Below are 17,804 nucleotides of genomic sequence, written 5' to 3'. Positions count from 1 at the left end.
GCCTCTCCAGTTCAAGCGATTCTCCTGCCTCAGCCTCCCGAGTAGCTGGTTTTACAGGCGCCTGCCACCACGCCCAGCTAATTTTTGTATTTTTAGTAGAGATGGGGTTTCACCATGTTGGCTAGGCTGCTCTCGAACTCCTGATCTTGTGATCCACCCACTTCAGCCTCCCAAAGTGCTGGGATTACAAGTGTGAGCCACCGCACCCAGCCTATCAGACTTTTTATTCTCAAAAATAAACCAGGTTATGGCCGGGCACCGTGGCTCACGCCTGTAATCCCAGCACTTTGGGAGGCCGAGGCCAGCGGATCACGAGGTCAGGAGATCGAGACTATCCTAACTAATACGGTAAAACCCTGTCTCTACTAAAAATACAAAAAAAAAATTAGCCGGGCTCGGTGGAGGGCACCTGTGGTCCCAGCTACTCGGGAGGCTGAGGCAGGAGAACAGCGTGAACCCTGGAGGCGGAGCTTGCAGTGAGCTGAGATTGCACCACCACTGCACTCCAGCCTGAGTGACAGAGCGAGACTCCGTCTCAAAAAATAATAATGAAATAAAATAAACCAAATTATTTCCCTCTTGGTTTTAGTTCATTTGGTTCTCAGTCTGGAATGTTATTCTTTCCAGCACCAATATCCAGCCTCAGCTGTAGAAAACTTTTTCGTCTTTTACTGGCCAATGCAAATGCTACCTCCTCTGTAAAGCCTTCAAAGTTGGAATTATTTTTTTCACTCTCTTAAAGCATTCTTTCCCTCTGTTATGCACATATTTTATTCTGCTTTACCCACAGGACTGTAAACTTTGGGTGCAGAAGCTGTGCCTTATTGGTCTTTATATCCATCACAGCACCTAGCGTATTACTTCGCACAAAGTAGTACCTCAATAAATATTTGATTAGTGTATACAAATATTTAAGAAAATGATCCTTATCTTCCTTGTATTCAACTTGTGTTAGATTTAAAGATAATGAAGTATCTCATGGAAATAGATTATTCTAGAATGGTTAAGGGGTAGCAGAGCCCATCTGGATAACTCTTATTAAAAATGAATATACTCAGAGATAATTTTATTATTTGTATTTTGCCATATATTGTCATGCCCAAATTTTGTTGAAAAATAACACTTCACCATTTTTAAACTTTAAGATGACTTTATCATTTTAGGTTGAGAATTTCTTCTGTATGGGATCCCCATTAGCAGTTTTCTTGGCGTTGCGTGGCATCCGCCCAGGAAATACTGGAAGTCAAGACCATATTTTGCCTAGAGAGATTTGTAACCGGTTACTAAATATTTTTCATCCTACAGATCCAGTGGTGAGTTGCAATATAGACTCTTTTTCTCAATGTCAAATTGTTCCTAAAAAGAATCTATCAGCTGTGGCTCACGCCTGTAGTCCCAGCACTTTGGGAGGCTGAGGTGGGCAGATCACCAGAGGTCAGGAGTTCAAGACCAGCCTGACCAACATGGCGAAACCTCGTCTCTACTAAAAATACAAAAAATTAGCTGGGCATGGTAGTGCGTGCCTGTAAGGCAGGAGAATCACTTGAACCTGAGAGGTGGAGGTTAGAATGAGCCAGGATCATGCCACTGCACTCCCGCTTGGGTGACAGAGTAGTGAGACTCCATCTCAAAAAAAAAAAAAAGCCAGGCGCGGTGTTCATGGCTATAATCCCAACACTTTGGGAGGCCAAGGCAGGCAGATTGCCTGAGCTCAAGTTCAAGACTAGCCTGGGCAACATGGTGAAACTTCGTCTCTACTAAAATACAAAAAATTAGCTGGGCAAGGCTGTAATCCCAGCTACTCAGGAGGCTGAGGCAATAGTATCGCTTAAACCTGGGATGCAGAAGTTGCGATTAGCTGAGATTGTGCCACTGCACTCCAGCCTGGGCAACACAGTGAGACTCCGTCTCCAAAAAATAAAAATCTATCTAAGACATCTTACAAGGTGCCATGGAATCAATGAATAACACTTCATTTATCTGATTATTAAACGTGTGTTTTGGTTAATTTAGAGCTCATGAGATAAAATACCTTAGAGATGGTCTGGTTATGTTGCATTTGTAATACAAGAACATAATGTAAAAATATTATTCCCAGACAATTAATATAAGAGACAGGAGTCTACTGGACTTTCAAACCTTAACCAATTGTAATACCAGTAACCTAGAAACCATAAATCTTAAAAATCCTGCTCTAAATACTTTTTTTATCTAAAATATGCTACAATATTGGAATGTGTTTTGTAGGCTCTCTGAAAAATGAAAATATTCAAATATTAAACATCAAAATAAAACTTTATTATAGCCTAATAGAATTGTAAAATGTTGGATTTTTCTATTCTCTATTATGTTTATGCTGTAAATATTTTTTTTAATGGAAGAACCTTGCATCCTGGTAAACAGTGTAATGCCAAGTAAGATTTTTAAACAAGAAAAATGTCCCCTTAAAACTTCTTTGGGACAAGGCTGGTTTAACTGAATATTAAACTATTTTAAATAGCATTTATTCTCTGAAAAAATAGCTTTATATAATTGTGGAAAGTCTTTTAAAGGATCCTTTTAGCTAGTACCAAATAAATATAACATTGACTAACCATTTGAATTTTAGAAAATCTCCCATATAAAGACTTACAACTGCTATATAACTTCACTGAACTGGAAGTTTAATATAAGATTCAAATACAAACTGCACAATCCTGGCCAAGTTATTTCTGAGACTGTATCTTATCAGTATGATGTAGATAATAATATTTTGCCTTCTAGGATTGTTAGGATTAAGTAAAATATATATATACACCCAGCTAGACAATAAGCATTTCATTAACATATACTCATTTTATTCATGGTCTCATAACTTGAAAGTGAATTTCAGTCCATAGGTCTGCTCTGAGCCCTGTCCTTTGTATATCTTAAACTTTGTTGTAACTTTAAAGAAGGGTTCCAAACTCATACATTTTTATTATTCATTTTATACTTTCTCTGTGATTTTTTTAAAAATTAATACTTTGTTAAATAGTTTATGTCAGAAAGGTGCAAGGCAGTTTTTACAAATGTTATCTGTTCTTTCTCACATCTCTGTAAGAAAGGAAGTGTTGGCCAGGCACCGTGGCTCACGCCTGTAACCCCAGCACTTTGAGAGGCCGAGGTGGGCGGATTACGAGGTCAGGAGATCGAGACCATCCTGGCTAACATGGTGAAACCCCGTCTCTACTAAAAATACAAAAAAAATTAGCAGGGCATGGTGGTGGGCGCCTGTAGTCCCAGCTATTCGGGAGGCTGAGGCAGGAGAATGGCGTGAACCCGGGAACGGAGGTTGCAGTGAGCCGAGATCGCCCCACTGTACTCCAGCCTGGGCGACAGAGTGAGACTCCATCACAAAAAAAAAAAAGAGAGGTGATGTTACCTCCTTTCTACATCTCAGGAAACTAAGGGCTCTGAGACCTAGTGACTTGACAAGCATCATGCGATTAATAAGTGACAGAGGCCGGGCACAGTGGCTCGTGCCTGTTATCCCAACACTTTGGGAGGTTGAGGTGGGAGGATTGCCTGAGCCCAGGAGTTCGAGACCAGTCTGGGCACCATAGTGAGACCCTATCTCCATCTTAAAAAATAAAATTTTTGAAAAATATAAATTAAAAAGTAAGTGGTAGAAGCCAGAATATGAATTGGGGGATGCCGATGCCATATCCATTGCCTTTTCTGCTGTCTCATCGCTACTTCACATCAGACAGATGCTCTTATGTTGGCATCTGATTTATGCTGTTACTATATCAATCTATTTTAAAATAGAGCTAAGGGTAGAGCTTAAATAGAGCTCCTAAAATATTAAAAATTGGCTTTGTTTGCTGTTTCCCAGGATTACCATCTACTACTTCAACTTTGCTCATGAGACTAAATAAATCTAATTGTTACATGATATCAGAACATAATAAAAATATTTCTCTGAAAAATTAATTGATAGACATTATTAGCCTAGACTGTTTTTCATAATCTCATCATTAGACCAACTGTATATTAACAGTGAACAAATAGAAATACATGTTTGAAATAACTGTTGTTTTTTAATTAAATTCCGTCTCTGAGGCTTACATAGCATGCAGTAGAGTAAGAACAGTTTATTAAAATCCAAGCATTGTGCTTTAACGCTGTGTTTCTTCGAATTTTTTTTTTAATCAAGGCTTATAGATTAGAACCATTAATACTGAAACACTACAGCAACATTTCACCTGTCCAGATCCACTGGTACAATACTTCAAATCCTCTACCTTATGAACATATGAAGCCAAGCTTTCTCAACCCAGCTAAAGAACCTACCTCAGTTTCAGAGAATGAAGGCATTTCAACCATACCAAGCCCCGTGACCTCACCAGTCTTGTCCCGCCGACACTATGGAGAATCTATAACAAATATAGGCAAAGCAAGCATACTAGGTAATTTATCTTAAGTATTCCTTATCTATGCATATAAGCACTTTTATAGACATGAAGTTTGGGGAACTAGAAGCATTCTATGTATTAGGAAACTCCCAATAGTTAATCCCTGTGTCTAGAATTAACTACCCTCCCAGTGTTCATATTTGAGGCCCAAAAAGCTCAAAGGTCTCTGATTAGATCAGATCTTATAGTTTTAGAATATGAGATAGCTGGATGGACAGTAAAAGCTGTTCTAAGTTCCTCGTTTTAATCTTGATCCTACCACTTGCTGCGAGATCTTGAACAAATAATATAGTTTTTAATGCTCTACTTGCTCATCTGTGAAATAAGAAAGCACTTGTGTCAGAGGGTGCGCCTACCAACCAGTTCTCTGATCTATTCTAAAAGTCTCTCAAACTATGTGATTCCTGAGGGCAACAAGGATGTTTAATTTTTCTTTGAATGATCTCCAGTACTAGCACAGTGTTTGGCTGTATCACTGGAACTGGATTATGTGCTATTTGAATCTATCCATTGCCTTTGGTTACAAGTTGCCTTAATATAAAGTCCCACAAGGTGGCACTATAAATAGGCTGTATCTGCTGGACTCTTTTGCTGTTTCACTTTCTCATATTAATACATTGTTGATGGCTTTTTCTTACATATCCATTTAAATTCAGTAGTAAGTATATCAATAGTAAATCTATACTCATATCAATAGCATGGTTCTTTTATTAAAGATTTTAATCTTGCCAAATATTTTAATAAACCATGATCACTTGAATAAAATAGAATCTTGATTCCTTTGTTTATATATTCCTATGTTATATTCCTAGAGCTTATACAACTGTCTTTCTATTCACCATTTTTATTTAGAAACCTGCAATATAAGTTATAATTTTCTTATGTTCCCACCCTGGAAAAACATGACTAGGGTTTGATCCCTCTGCCAGTTGGCTGTAATTATGGGTGGTGCTCTTTAGCTTAGCGTGTGGTGTAATTCAACAGAATGACTACCCTGCTTTGTGAAATACAGGGGCTGCTAGCATTGGAAAGGGACTTGGAGGAATGTTGTTCTCAAGATTTGGACGTTCATCTACAACACCGTCATCTGAAACATCAAAAGACTCAATGGAAGATGAGAAGAAACCAGTCGCCTCACCTTCTGCTACCACCGTGGCAACACAGACCCTTCCACATAGCAGTTCTGGCTTCCTTGATTCTGCATGTTAGTTCATACATTATTTCCTTAAGTTTATACTGTATCTTTTAAAACTTGGGGAGGGCAGGGGGGAGGTATAAGATATTAATACTAGCTAGTCAACTCTAAGATCTAAAGTGTGCCTTAGCTTTGAAAGAAAAAAATGCTTTCCTTCTGCTTATATTTTTAACAGTAATTTGCAGGAAAATGCAGTTTTACTTTCTGCATTGGTGGATTAATAGAATATTAATAATTAGGGCCTTGTGGCACAGGGTCTTAAACATCAAACATAAAACAAATCTCTTTAGGGTAAGTACCCCCTAAAGTTCATAAAGTAGATTCTTACTAATATGATCTTCTCAGTCTCAAAAATCATGTAATTATTGCTTTAGATCTGTGCGGTATCTGGTCTTGAGACTTTAAAAACTGCTATACCAAAGTCATCCTGCTTCTATTCAAAGCTTAGAAATTTTATTGGATCTGCTGAATGGCTTCCAATTCTATCCCAGTTACCTAGTGTAAAGCAGATATTGAAAAAATGAGTAAATAAATGGATAGTTATGTTGGACTTAGCATTATAATGGATCTTTATTTAAGCTTTCTCCAGTGGACTTATAAAGTTTGAAATGTTGAGTAGTTGTGAAACACTAATACACTTAGTATATATTTACTTCCAAGAGTCTGAACTTCAACATTATTTTTAGGTGTCTAGTAAAATAAAACTAAAACATCAAGTCCTATTTTTTCATCGACACCTATAAAGAAATATAAATTCTGAAACTAGCTACTCCTTTTCTGTAACTATAGCAGGGAGAAAACTTTTCTTTCTCTAGAAATTTTTTAACAGATTATATTTGTTACTTATCATGTTGTGTTCTTACTGTGTCTGCTACTCTAAATTGTAAAATGATGGCATTCATTGCCATCCATCCTTAGAAAGTTCAGGTGTGACACTCCTAGAGGCTGACTAATTCTTCCATAGTCAACTCCACTCCAGGATGAATTATTAATAGGGTTGAACATTCCTACTTGGGGAACAGCATTTTTAATTAAATTCTATCTGTGCCAGACTCGGTATCTAAAATTTTATAGTTGCAAGTCTGGAAAATTCTTTTTTAGACTTTGATATTTGCATTAAATATATTTTAGTTTTCCTATAAGAGTTCTCATACTATTTCTGACTTGTTTCTACTTAATATCAAAAATGTGACTGTGAAAATACAAAATTCTGTTGTGACATGCAGATGTCAAGAAAACTAACTCCTGAGAAAAATTAATTTCAAAGAATTTTGTAAGGTAGCAGATAAAAAGTCATGGTTTTCTGTAATGTCATTAATACACAACAGTAGTGCTGGTAAACATAGAGTGAGGGAGGGAGCAAGAAGAACAGGGGTTTAACCCCCCAGAAAAAGGTAATGAAAGCTTATATATAGAATCTATAGGATCTGAGGGAATAAAACCTTTTTAGTTTTTTTTTTTTCTGTTTAACGTCGTAATTTCAAAATAATAGAGAAACACCCAGTTTTTTCTTCCAGAACAGCAGTTAGTAGAAGTGCATAGCTGTATTGCATCTTTTTATTTTGAGAGCTTAACAAAATACATACTATGTCATTCTTACACATAAATTCTTTGATAGTCCAGATGGTAAATTTGTTGTCAGCAAGACGCAATGTGAAGTAATCATTGAGTCTTACACATATTCATATATTACCCATACTTAACATATTATACATATTATACATATTCACCTCTAGATATAGATATAACTATTAAAATTAGACTATTAATTATAATAAGATTCTGCCTTTTAAATCCTGTTCCCAAGATTTGCTTTACTAATTATTTGGCTTGCTTCAATAACGCAATCTGTGTAATCATCATAATTTCTCGTCGTAAGTGCTGTGTCTTGGCTATATCGTGCAAATCATAAAACTTTTCTTCATTAAATCTTCTTTCTGAAATGTGGTCATTGTAATTAGGTGATTCTGACTTCCCTCCTTCCTTCTACTTACATTGGTTGCCTCATTTCTTCTAGATAACCTTTATTCTGAAGCTACCGACTTTGATTCACTTGCTATTTGAGGGTAAAATGGGGCACAGGCTTAGAATTCATGATCTGTTTCTTTATGTGAAGAATGAGTGTTGTCAATTGAAACCTATTTTATTTTCATCCAGTTGAAGCATCTTACATAGCTATTCTTCATTTCTTTTGAAAAGTCTAGACTTCTTTTCTAACATATAATGCAAAGATCTGTTTCTTTTAGCATTGTTTTGCAACTAGGTTAGGAACTAAATTAGCTATGAATTTGGGGAATATCTGGGTGTTAACATATTATGAGATTATATTTCAAGTTACTTATGCATACATTTTCCATGAAAGAGCTCCTTACAAAAATTTAGATGTGTACGACTTTATGTGTGCTAGATTTAGTCAACTTATTTGGGAGTGGTGTTCTAACTTTTGGCCACTACATCATTGAAGGCCATTTTTAATCATCAGCCAACGCTTTACAGCATCTTGTGTTTTTTTTTCACAGATTTCAGACTTCAAGAATCGTTCTTTAATCTCCCACAACTTCTTTTTCCGGAAAATGTAATGCAGAATAAAGATAATGCCCTCGGTATGGTATATGTCAGGAATAGCATTCAGAATACTATAAAAATGATCTACTTAGAGTTCTTCTGCTCATTGAAAAATTGGATCAGTTCTTCTATGAGATCAGCTTCAGTGTTACCATTATAGACTATTTTATGTGTATTTTCTTCCCATATGTTCTAATCTTAAATGGTAGTGGTTCTAAAACCTGAAAATTGAGTAGCCACTTAATGTGCTAAAGTATACTCATGTATACTTCTACAAAGAAGGAACCTGAAGAAAAGCATAAGGTCATTTTCTTTCTTCTTTATTGTCCTAAAGGCTCCAAAGAGGTTTGCTATTTCTTTTCATTTAATACATTTAGATATAAAAGGGTTTCTAATAGTACAAAGAATGTAATCATTCTTGGTTATTTCAGGTATCAGTAAATTTACCACTTAGCGTTGTAGGTATGTCATAGCTGATTGCTTTCAACACAAATATTTAATGTAGTTTAGGGGAGTACATTCACTTTAAAAAACAGTATTCTTAGATGTAAGAGATATTTTTAATCTCTTAATTTTCAGTATATTCTAAATGTATCACTATGGATTAACTTTAGCAGTTTAAAATTATTTTTATGACGAACTTCTGATTCCTTTTTCCACAGCTTCTCTTTTAAAAAAAAAAAAAAAATACTGGATTTTGTCTTTGACAAATCATGTTACAGCATTTTGCGGTTTGTTTGTTTTTTGTTTTTTGTTTTTTTTTAATGTTTTAACCACATCTCATTTTACAGTTTCTTTATTTGATCACCAATTTTCATAAATTTTTTTCAATTAAAAAAAAAAAACTCTTTTACTACTTCAGTTTGTGTTGATCTAACTCAGTGAATTCCCCTTAAGAAATTATCTTACGTAAGTGCTCTCTCTGGTCTCTGCCCAAGCCAGCCTCTTTCATAAAGAAAGAATTTTATTTATGTTGTTTGCATTTTTGGTTGGAGAAAGGAAAATTAATTCACTCATATATTTGTCCTGCAACCAAGTAGCCCATATATCCAATATCTCAAAACCATCCTACCTAGCTACCTAAGCAGTTAAACCTGTAATCATAACTACACAAAATGATTCTGGTGGTAATATCTATATGGCTTCTTTTTGCACTTCCTGTTTTTATTCACTCAACAATTGTTTACTTCACTGTTTACCTTGAGCCAAGAGACCATGGTAATCACTAGAAAAGATAAGATGAAACAAATTTCAATTCTGCCTATAAAGATGCTAGTGTGAAAATTATCTATTTTCTAGAGAGCATAAACTCTAGTAGGGAAGGTAGATAACTGCATAAGTAATTATCATATATGGTAGAATGTGATGAACCACAAAACAGAGGTATACTAAAGGACTCTCAGTTCTAAGGAATGAAAGATTGCTTTCACCTGGAGAAAGGTCTCAATCATTCATACGGAGAAATGAATGGCTAGATTTGTTGGACCCTTCACAATTTGGTTTGACAAAATTTTCTAGTCAAAGTCAGAACTACTCTGTTTTAATCATTCCTGGTTTTTCTCAAGAAAACTAACATATTTCCCTTCGTGCCCCATGCTTCCCACCTCTGCGGTTTTACTCATGCTGTTTGTTCTCCCTGCAATGTCTTTTCATCTCTACATGTCCAAATCCTCCTCCTTCCAGAGAGCCTTTTATGATTTCTCCAGGTGAAAGCCATCTTTCATTCCTTAGAACAGAGAGTCCTTCACTGTATCTCTGCTTTGTGGTTCATCACATTCTACCATATATTATAATTACTAATTATATGTCTGTTGACAAGCCTTGTGCACACAATAATTCTCTGATGAAAGCACACTACTGATGACACTTGACCTTCACACTATGGAGATTCCTTGATTGTCAAGCACTTCCACATGGAATGTGGCAGATACTCTACTTTGGAGAACAGGGAAAGAAATAAGCCCATGTATGTGACACCCCAGAAAGAAAATAATCCATGTTTTAAAACAGTTTAAGCAGAGTTGATGATTGTTTAAAAACACAGTTTCTTTTCTCATTTTTACTTCTCTTCAACTGTTTAGAAACCTGATTCTTTTTTTTATGGATAGAGAAATTCTGTCACTTGGGCATTCCAGAGAGAAAAAGGAGTGATGATTTTATGTTCTCCTTTTTTTTTTTTTTTTTTTTTGACCTAGCTCAGCTAGAGAAAGCAGGGAAAAACTACCAACCTGTATGACAACACCCATTCTTGAGATGGTAATAATGAGAAAGTAGGTCCTAGGCTACTCCATGTAGATTTGAGTCTACTTTGGCCAAGAGCTGATCTCACAACACATATAGAATGGTGCTGCCAGATAGACCCTCACTCCCTTGGGAACTCCGTGATCTACCTAAGAGAGAGAAAAGATGGAACATAGGCCCACCTAGTTTCATCCATCCACCTGTATAACCAACATACATGTGAGGTCCCCTGTACTGACAGCCAGACTGCCTGGAATAAACTTCTTCAGGGAGGACAAGAAACTGAAACAGGTTCATCAAGTACAAGCTAGCTTCCTAATACCCATTTTGATGGAGACAACCTATAGATAAGTATAGAAGGATAGAGGGAGCCAATCTGGTTAGTGACACCGAGTAAAGTCCCTTTAAGTGATAAAATGATACGGGCACATAATATAGGACAAGAATGAAATTTAACATTTGAGTGTCTACTCAAAGGCAGTGTTGTAAGACAGTAATAGCACATTAAGAAGAATTTCAGGAACATAAAATCAAAGTGGAGCCAAATAACACGTGTTATAAACAGGAAATATCTTCCTTTCTTTGACTTAAAAAACAGAATTATAACTGAAAAGTGTTGGACTAGGAAAACATTATGGAGTGGCATTTGAAAGTGAATTCTTAAAAATTATAACTTTTTGGTCTTCACTAATATTAACACATTTCCCATCTGTTTTTCATCTTCTTTTTCCTTTGTAATTCATCTTGACTCATCTTCATTGTGCTTGAGCATTCCAGTTTCTTGTTCTATTTTTATCTTCCTGTCTGTTGTGTCAGAATGTACCTACAAATCTAATACAAATGTCCCATGGAATACAAAAGATTAGGACATTTACTAACTCACTAGTCCACATGGATTTCAGCTATTTCTGACTTGTTATTGATTAGCTTATTGTAATTTAAATTTTAAAATGCAGTCCAGGCCAGGCACGGTAGCTCACGCCTGTAATCCCAGCACTTTGGGAGGCTGAGGCAGGTGGATCACAAGGTCAGGAGTTCAAGACCATCCTGGTCAACATAGTGAAACCCCATCTCTACTAAAAATACAAAAAAATTAGCTGGGTGTGGTGGCGGGCACCTGTAATCCTAGCTACTTGGGAGGCTGAGGCCGGAGAATCACTTGAACCGGGGAGAGGGAGGTTTCAGTGAGCAAAGATTGTGCCACTGCATTCCAGCCTGGGTGACAGTGCGAGACTCTGTCTCGAAACAAAAAAAAAAAAGCAGCCCAAAAAACTTAGTAAAAATCCCAGGTCAATGTATTTCACAAGTATTTTATAACCTAATTGGTATTTATACCACTTAAGTGTAAACCTTCTCTGAAAATGTGTAGCTAGATTTATGAACATACCTTGTAAGAAGAGCATAATTGAACAGAAAAATAACAACTGTATAAGCATTTTTAAATTACCAAATGGTATTTTCACAAAATACCTATTTAAAATAAGCATTAACTAAGCATTTATATGAAGTATTTCCCTAGAGTATTATGATTTCCTATATATGATTGCCAAATTCCCATTATAAATCAAAACCCAACTTTTTCTCCAATCTCCTTCTTAATTTGTGCCAGTTTTACTCTTAAAATCCTTGTGGTGCTTGTTCAGGGGCAGACTTTACAGTGTCTGGTTGGTAACGATTTGAGTATTTTTGTTTTGTTTGTAACATAGACCCTTCAGAACACTGTATGGCTTATTAACAGTCTTAAAGGAGTTCCTAAAGATCAAGATGTCATTTTTCTTAAGTGTTTATCTCTAAGGATTTATTAAATGAGTTCACTGAAATTTTCTTAGAGCCTTGATTTATTAAGGTGATTTTTCTCTAACAGGTATTGCAAAGACTTTCTGTGGGTTTTAGAAAATAGCTGATTGAATTCACTGAATTGTTTGTGGACAGCAGTGTTACAAGCAAAGTCCTTCCTCCCAAGAATCACCACTGCTCCTCCCCGTTTAACTTTCCCAGCCACCCTGCATGTTCTTCTTTTGTTGAACAAACACTTAATGAGCATTTGTATGTCCCAGGCACATGTTAGACCCTGCTGATTGGATGGAGACTAGGGTTTATGGGGGTTGCCTGTGAGGCATTCAGCCTAGTAGAGAAGAAAGCATTCTAGGACTGTACACAGATGGTTATCTTCTAACATATCCCCCACACAACCAGTGGATATATAGGGCCTCCCTAAGGAGGAGATTGAATGATCTCTTGCACTCCCACGGGCATTATTGCATGTAAGCCTGGCCCTTAAATCTTCAAGAGGGGTGTTTTCCTTATTTTACAGATTAGGCACAAGGATTAAATGGTAATGCCAAGTTTTGAAAGCAGTATTTTTAACTCTGAAAATGTTCTATGATATACCAAGGGATTTTTTTTGTCTTCCTTTATTATTTCATATTAACTTTAGCATACAAAGGAAAGAACTTCACAAATAGAATCCTATACTACTGAGACTCTTTTAAGTGTTTTTCTTATAAGATGATAATGGAAAGTCACTTTTTTAAAAAGTGACAGAATCACTTCTATTTAGCTAAATTTTTACTCTCAACTCTAGTAAGTCTATATAGAACATATTTTATTGTAATCTGTATTCATTTGTTTAACTTCTTTTCTTTTTAGTGGAGTTGGATCACAGGATTGATTTTGAACTCAGAGAAGGCCTTGTGGAGAGCCGTTATTGGTCAGCTGTCACGTCGCATACTGCCTATTGGTCATCTTTGGATGTTGCCCTTTTTCTTTTAACCTTCATGTACAAACATGAGCACGATAATGATGCAAAACCCAATTTAGATCCAATCTGAACTCTCGAAGGACATGAATGGCCTAAAACTGATTTTTTTTTCCTGTTAAAATGTGTGTGTCAAGATATGGAGATTTCAGGGTTAAAGTATATTTTAGTTTTGTTTAGGGCAACAGATATTTGAATTTAAAAGCACTTTATTTAAAAAAAAAAAAGTTTTCAGTTCTGAAGAAGTTATTTACAGTTTCTATCATTCTAATTATGAGTCTGACAAAACCTTCTCCAGAGAATCAAGCAAGACCTGGATGTGAAGAAGGTTTGGGTAAACTGCATGTAAAGGCTACAAATCACAATCTGATTCCTCCCAAATATAAAGGCATATGGAACATAATGTATTAACCAAAGTATGTTATAAATTAAAAATGATCAAGGTTCAGCATATTCTATATGGAGATCGCAAGGTGGTATCATTGTTTTAGATTTCTATGAAGGCTTTCATTTTTACATCCCTTTGAAAAAATATAACAGATTTAAAATGTTTTGAATTTAACTTGTTTAGGAAAAACTAATGCTTAAAACAATATTTGAACTACTGTATTTATAATTTATTACCTCTAATTGCTTTATTTCAATGTATGAGACATGACTTTTAATGTTTGCTTTGAACATAATTTAAGAGCCAGATTTATTTTCTATAGTGTTAAACCCTTTTTTCTCAGAACTCCATCTTTGTACTCTTCAGATGAATATATAGACACTGTGGCATACATTATTTTCTTTTTTCATTAAAAACTTATGGCTTCATACAACACTAGTTCAATTTTTTAAATAAACTTTTTATTATGTTACATGTACTTCAGGGGAAGCTAAAGTTTCTCTAAACTTGACACAGAGTACTCCATAATGGGTACATTTCATTAGCTTTATTAGAAAACTAGTAAATGCTTTTGAATAGGTAGTATGACAGCTGTTTTAAATGTGCAAACATTTGTGTGCCAAACAACATATATGAAGGAATGGGATGCCACTAACTAGTGCACATTGTTTCTAAATGTGCCATTGAGACACAAGGCACAGTAAGTCAGGATTCTGAGGCATTGGAAGGGTTTTCTTCAGCTGTAATTGTTTCCACAGTGCTTTTCATCTGAGGGGCTCAAAGTTTAAGAGGAGTACATTCAATAACCCATGTACTAGCTCCTTGAGGTAAGTAAATAAATCTTGTTCTCATGTTACATGTTAATACACCAAGGCACCAAAACATTTAAAGTGCCTTGAATTAGATTACATCACAAATCAGAAAAGCTTGGATTGGGCTGGTCACCGTGGCTCATGCCTGTAATCCTAACACTTTGGGAGGCCAAGGTGGGAGGATCACTTGAGCCCAGGATTTCAAGACCAGCTTGGGCAACATAGTGAGACCCCCTTCTCTGCAAAAAATGACAAAAATTAGCCACTTGTAGTGGTGTACACCTGTAGTCCCAGCTACTCGAGATGCTGAGGTGGGAGGATCACCCGAGCCCAAAAGTTCGAAGCTGCAGTGAGCTCTGATCGCACCAGTGCACTCCAGCCTGGGTGACAGAGCCAGACCCTGTCTCTAAAAAAGAAAAGCTTGGGTTGAAGCCAGACCATACTCTTTTATATGCTGTTCAATGACTTAATTCACATGTGATCTTTAGTAGTTTGCAAACAATAATAACAGAAGTTGCAATTCATAATTAGGATAAATGACCATGAACCCAGTGTTTCCCTGCCTGATTTCTAGGTTCTTGGATTCTCACACAAAAGAGGAGTTACCTAGAGGGGATCAGTAGCCATCCCTGTTGCACACAACCCTCACTTCTGAGTGGTTTCCACTAGGTTCCACTTAAGGTGCTGTCTTTTCTTATCTTGCAAGGAATTGCTTAGCTTCTCAATAATCATTGTCAAACTGGGAGCAAAGTTGGTCAGCTGTATCTCTCACCTCCTCCTTTCTTCATAACATAGTAGAATCTGTGACTTACTTGTAGGTTTTACTTAGCACTTCAGTACTGTTGGCTGCTTTGGCCTTTTGTTGAATTTGCACAACAACATAAAGCACTTGTTTTTAATGTTTAAAAAAAATTCCAAGGCTCCATGACCAAGTATGTGACTCACTAAGAAACCCTTGCTATAAAAGGCTTTTGATGAAATCTTAGCAAAGCTAAAGTAATCTCTAACTTAGAGATTCCTATGAACTCAGGTCATTTTCATAGCCTGTTTATTTTGTAGATCTAATTTAGTTCTCAGGAAAATTAAACTCATGCTATATGACTGTATCGTTAAAGGTACTTGAGCATATGTTGCTGTAGGTGGTATGACACTCAAATGCATAAGAACTTTATGGGATTTATTCGTAACCACTAGAATATGAAGAGCCCTTTTTACCTGAGAAGAGTGAAATTATGTCAAACCTTTTAATTTGATATCACTGAGTAAAAGGTGTGTTCCTATAGCCAGGGGAATATGCCTGCTTTCTTTTTTTCATATGGAGAAAACAGTCAAATTTAACCATCTGGAGTTTATTTGAATTCTTGGAAAGAGCAATATTCGAAACCTTTTCAAAAATAAGATGTTCTGGACTACTGGATGGATGTTTTGTTTTCAGTTCATTATTTCATCAGTAGAGATGGTGATTTTGGTTTTGTAGTATCCTTGTTTCTATGTCTGTGCATGTTAATATTGGATGTATTTGTATATACTTAATATACAGACTGTGTGTCATTCTGGCTTGATTAGAAGCTAAGTCAGTTACTGAGTAACATTTTGCAACTTTATTCCAGCAAGTGCTAAATCGGCCAAAAAAAGTTTTGTTTTTGATACCATTAAAATTTTATTCTCTATTTTGTGTACATGCTATGATGATTCTCCCGAGTACTGATTAGATCACTGAACTTTAGTTAGGTTCCCAAGAATTATTGACGGTTAGAGTAAGAATGTCTTAGATTAAATCTAGCTTTGTTTTTACTTTAAAATTAGTCTTGCTAAGCCTTATGTTCATACTTTCTTTTCAAGAGTAATTTTGTTTATAATCCAGTGTTACTGTATTTTAGGACACAATTTAAAAATACACTGGATTTTGGCCAGGTGTGGCAGCTCATGCCTGTAATCCCAGCACTTTAGGAGGCCAAGCAGGGAAGACTGCTTGAGCCCAATAGTTGAAGACCAACCTGGACAACATGGTGAAACCCAGTCTCTACAAAAAATACAAAAATTAGCTGGGTGTGTTTTCACACATCTGTGGTCCCAGCTACTGAGGAGGCTGAAGTAGGTAGGATTGAGGGGAGGTAAAGGCTTCAGTGAGCCAAGATTGCACCACTGTACTCCACCTTGGGTGACAGAGCTGAACCCTGTATCAAAAAAATATATGTATATATGTATACACACACACACACACACACACACACACACACACACACACTGGATGTTCTCATAACTGCTCTTTTGTATGTGAAGCAAGCCTTAGGAATCTTATGTTTTACTTCTTTCTGTTAAATGGCATCTGTTATGTTTTGAAGTACTCACACTGAACATGCTTCATGCTGAATACTCACACTAAAGGCCTCAGACGTGTAATCATTCATCCTTAGTCTCTTTTTTCTCTCTGTTTCCTCATTGGGAGCTAAAGCATCCTAGTCTACAAGAAACTTAACACACCATACTCCAGCTTTGCATCACCTAACCAGTAGACAAAAGGAAAAGAAATTGTCAGTGCAGTATCAGAGCTGGTGCCTCTGTTCATTCCAGTGTTAGTACATGAGCCCCTTCCAGTGGAATCAGATCAAGCCAAGAAATTTTACTGTAAAGTCTGTAGTAGAAGACAAGTAAATAAATTTCTTTTTGATCAATTAGATTGGTATTTCTCTCTTCTCAGCTAATGAGTAAGGCATGTGGACAATAGAGAAAACTAATTTGAGTGTATGTATTAAAATTGCTCTTCTAAAACAACGTAAGATATTAAAGATCAAGGCAGAGCAAAAAAGAATGTAGCAATCATATGCTAGAAAAAGGGCCGGGCGCGGTGGCTCAAGCCTGTAATCCCAGCACTTTGGGAGGCCGAGACGGGTGGATCATGAGGTCAGGAGATCGAGACCATCCTGGCTAACACAGTGAAACCCCGTCTCTACTAAAAAATGCAAAAAAAACTAGCCGGGTGAGGTGGCGGGCGCCTGTAGTCCCAGCTACTCGGGAGGCTGAGGCAGGAGAATGGCGTGGACCCGGGAGGCAGAGCTTGCAGTGAGCTGAGATCCGGCCACTGCACTCCAGCCTGGGAGACAGAGCGAGACTCCGTCTCAAAAAAAAGAAAAAGAAAAAAAGAAACTAAGTTTTACTAAACTGTGTTTGGGGTAGTTGACCTCTGTAGTTATTCTGAAGTTTTCTATCCCTTATCTGTACTCTTCTGTCATTCCTGTGCCTCAAGGCTCTGCCAGGAATCTGATGGTACTCTGGCTGAACTTAAAACGTAAGAATCTCAAAGGTCTCATTTAGTAAATGTTAGTGCTGAGTTGGTGACAGCCTGGGTTATATACTTTCGGTCTTCAGTAGATGCTTGTGATAGTTTTCAAAGAACTGTAAAATTTCC

The 17,804-nt window shown here is 36.6% G+C and overlaps 1 protein-coding gene across 8 annotated transcripts in view; it reads left to right on the top strand.

The window, feature by feature from the left end:
- DDHD1 (DDHD domain containing 1) overlaps window positions 1-16,065 on the top strand; it is a 124,036-nt gene extending 107,971 nt beyond the window's left edge. For 4 of the 8 annotated variants that reach the window (XM_005561279.5, XM_015453798.4, XM_015453800.4 and 1 more), the window contains 5 exons: window positions 1,164-1,313; window positions 4,178-4,430; window positions 5,449-5,640; window positions 8,151-8,234; window positions 13,087-16,065. In XM_005561279.5, the coding sequence (XP_005561336.1) occupies window positions 1,164-1,313; window positions 4,178-4,430; window positions 5,449-5,640; window positions 8,151-8,234; window positions 13,087-13,268 (861 nt within the window). In that variant the 3' untranslated portion in view covers window positions 13,269-16,065. The remainder of the gene's footprint in view (window positions 1-1,163; window positions 1,314-4,177; window positions 4,431-5,448; window positions 5,641-8,150; window positions 8,235-13,086) is intronic. The other 4 variants (XM_005561281.5, XM_073997419.1, XM_005561280.5 and 1 more) reach the window with 1 other exon arrangement.
- The last annotated feature ends 1,739 nt before the right edge of the window (window positions 16,066-17,804 follow it).

The sequence above is a fragment of the Macaca fascicularis genome, chromosome 7 (assembly GCF_037993035.2).
Source record: "Macaca fascicularis isolate 582-1 chromosome 7, T2T-MFA8v1.1".
Taxonomy (NCBI): Eukaryota; Metazoa; Chordata; class Mammalia; order Primates; family Cercopithecidae; genus Macaca; species Macaca fascicularis.
Note: the sequence above shows the minus strand (reverse complement) of the source record. Positions and strands in the feature narration are given on the sequence as shown.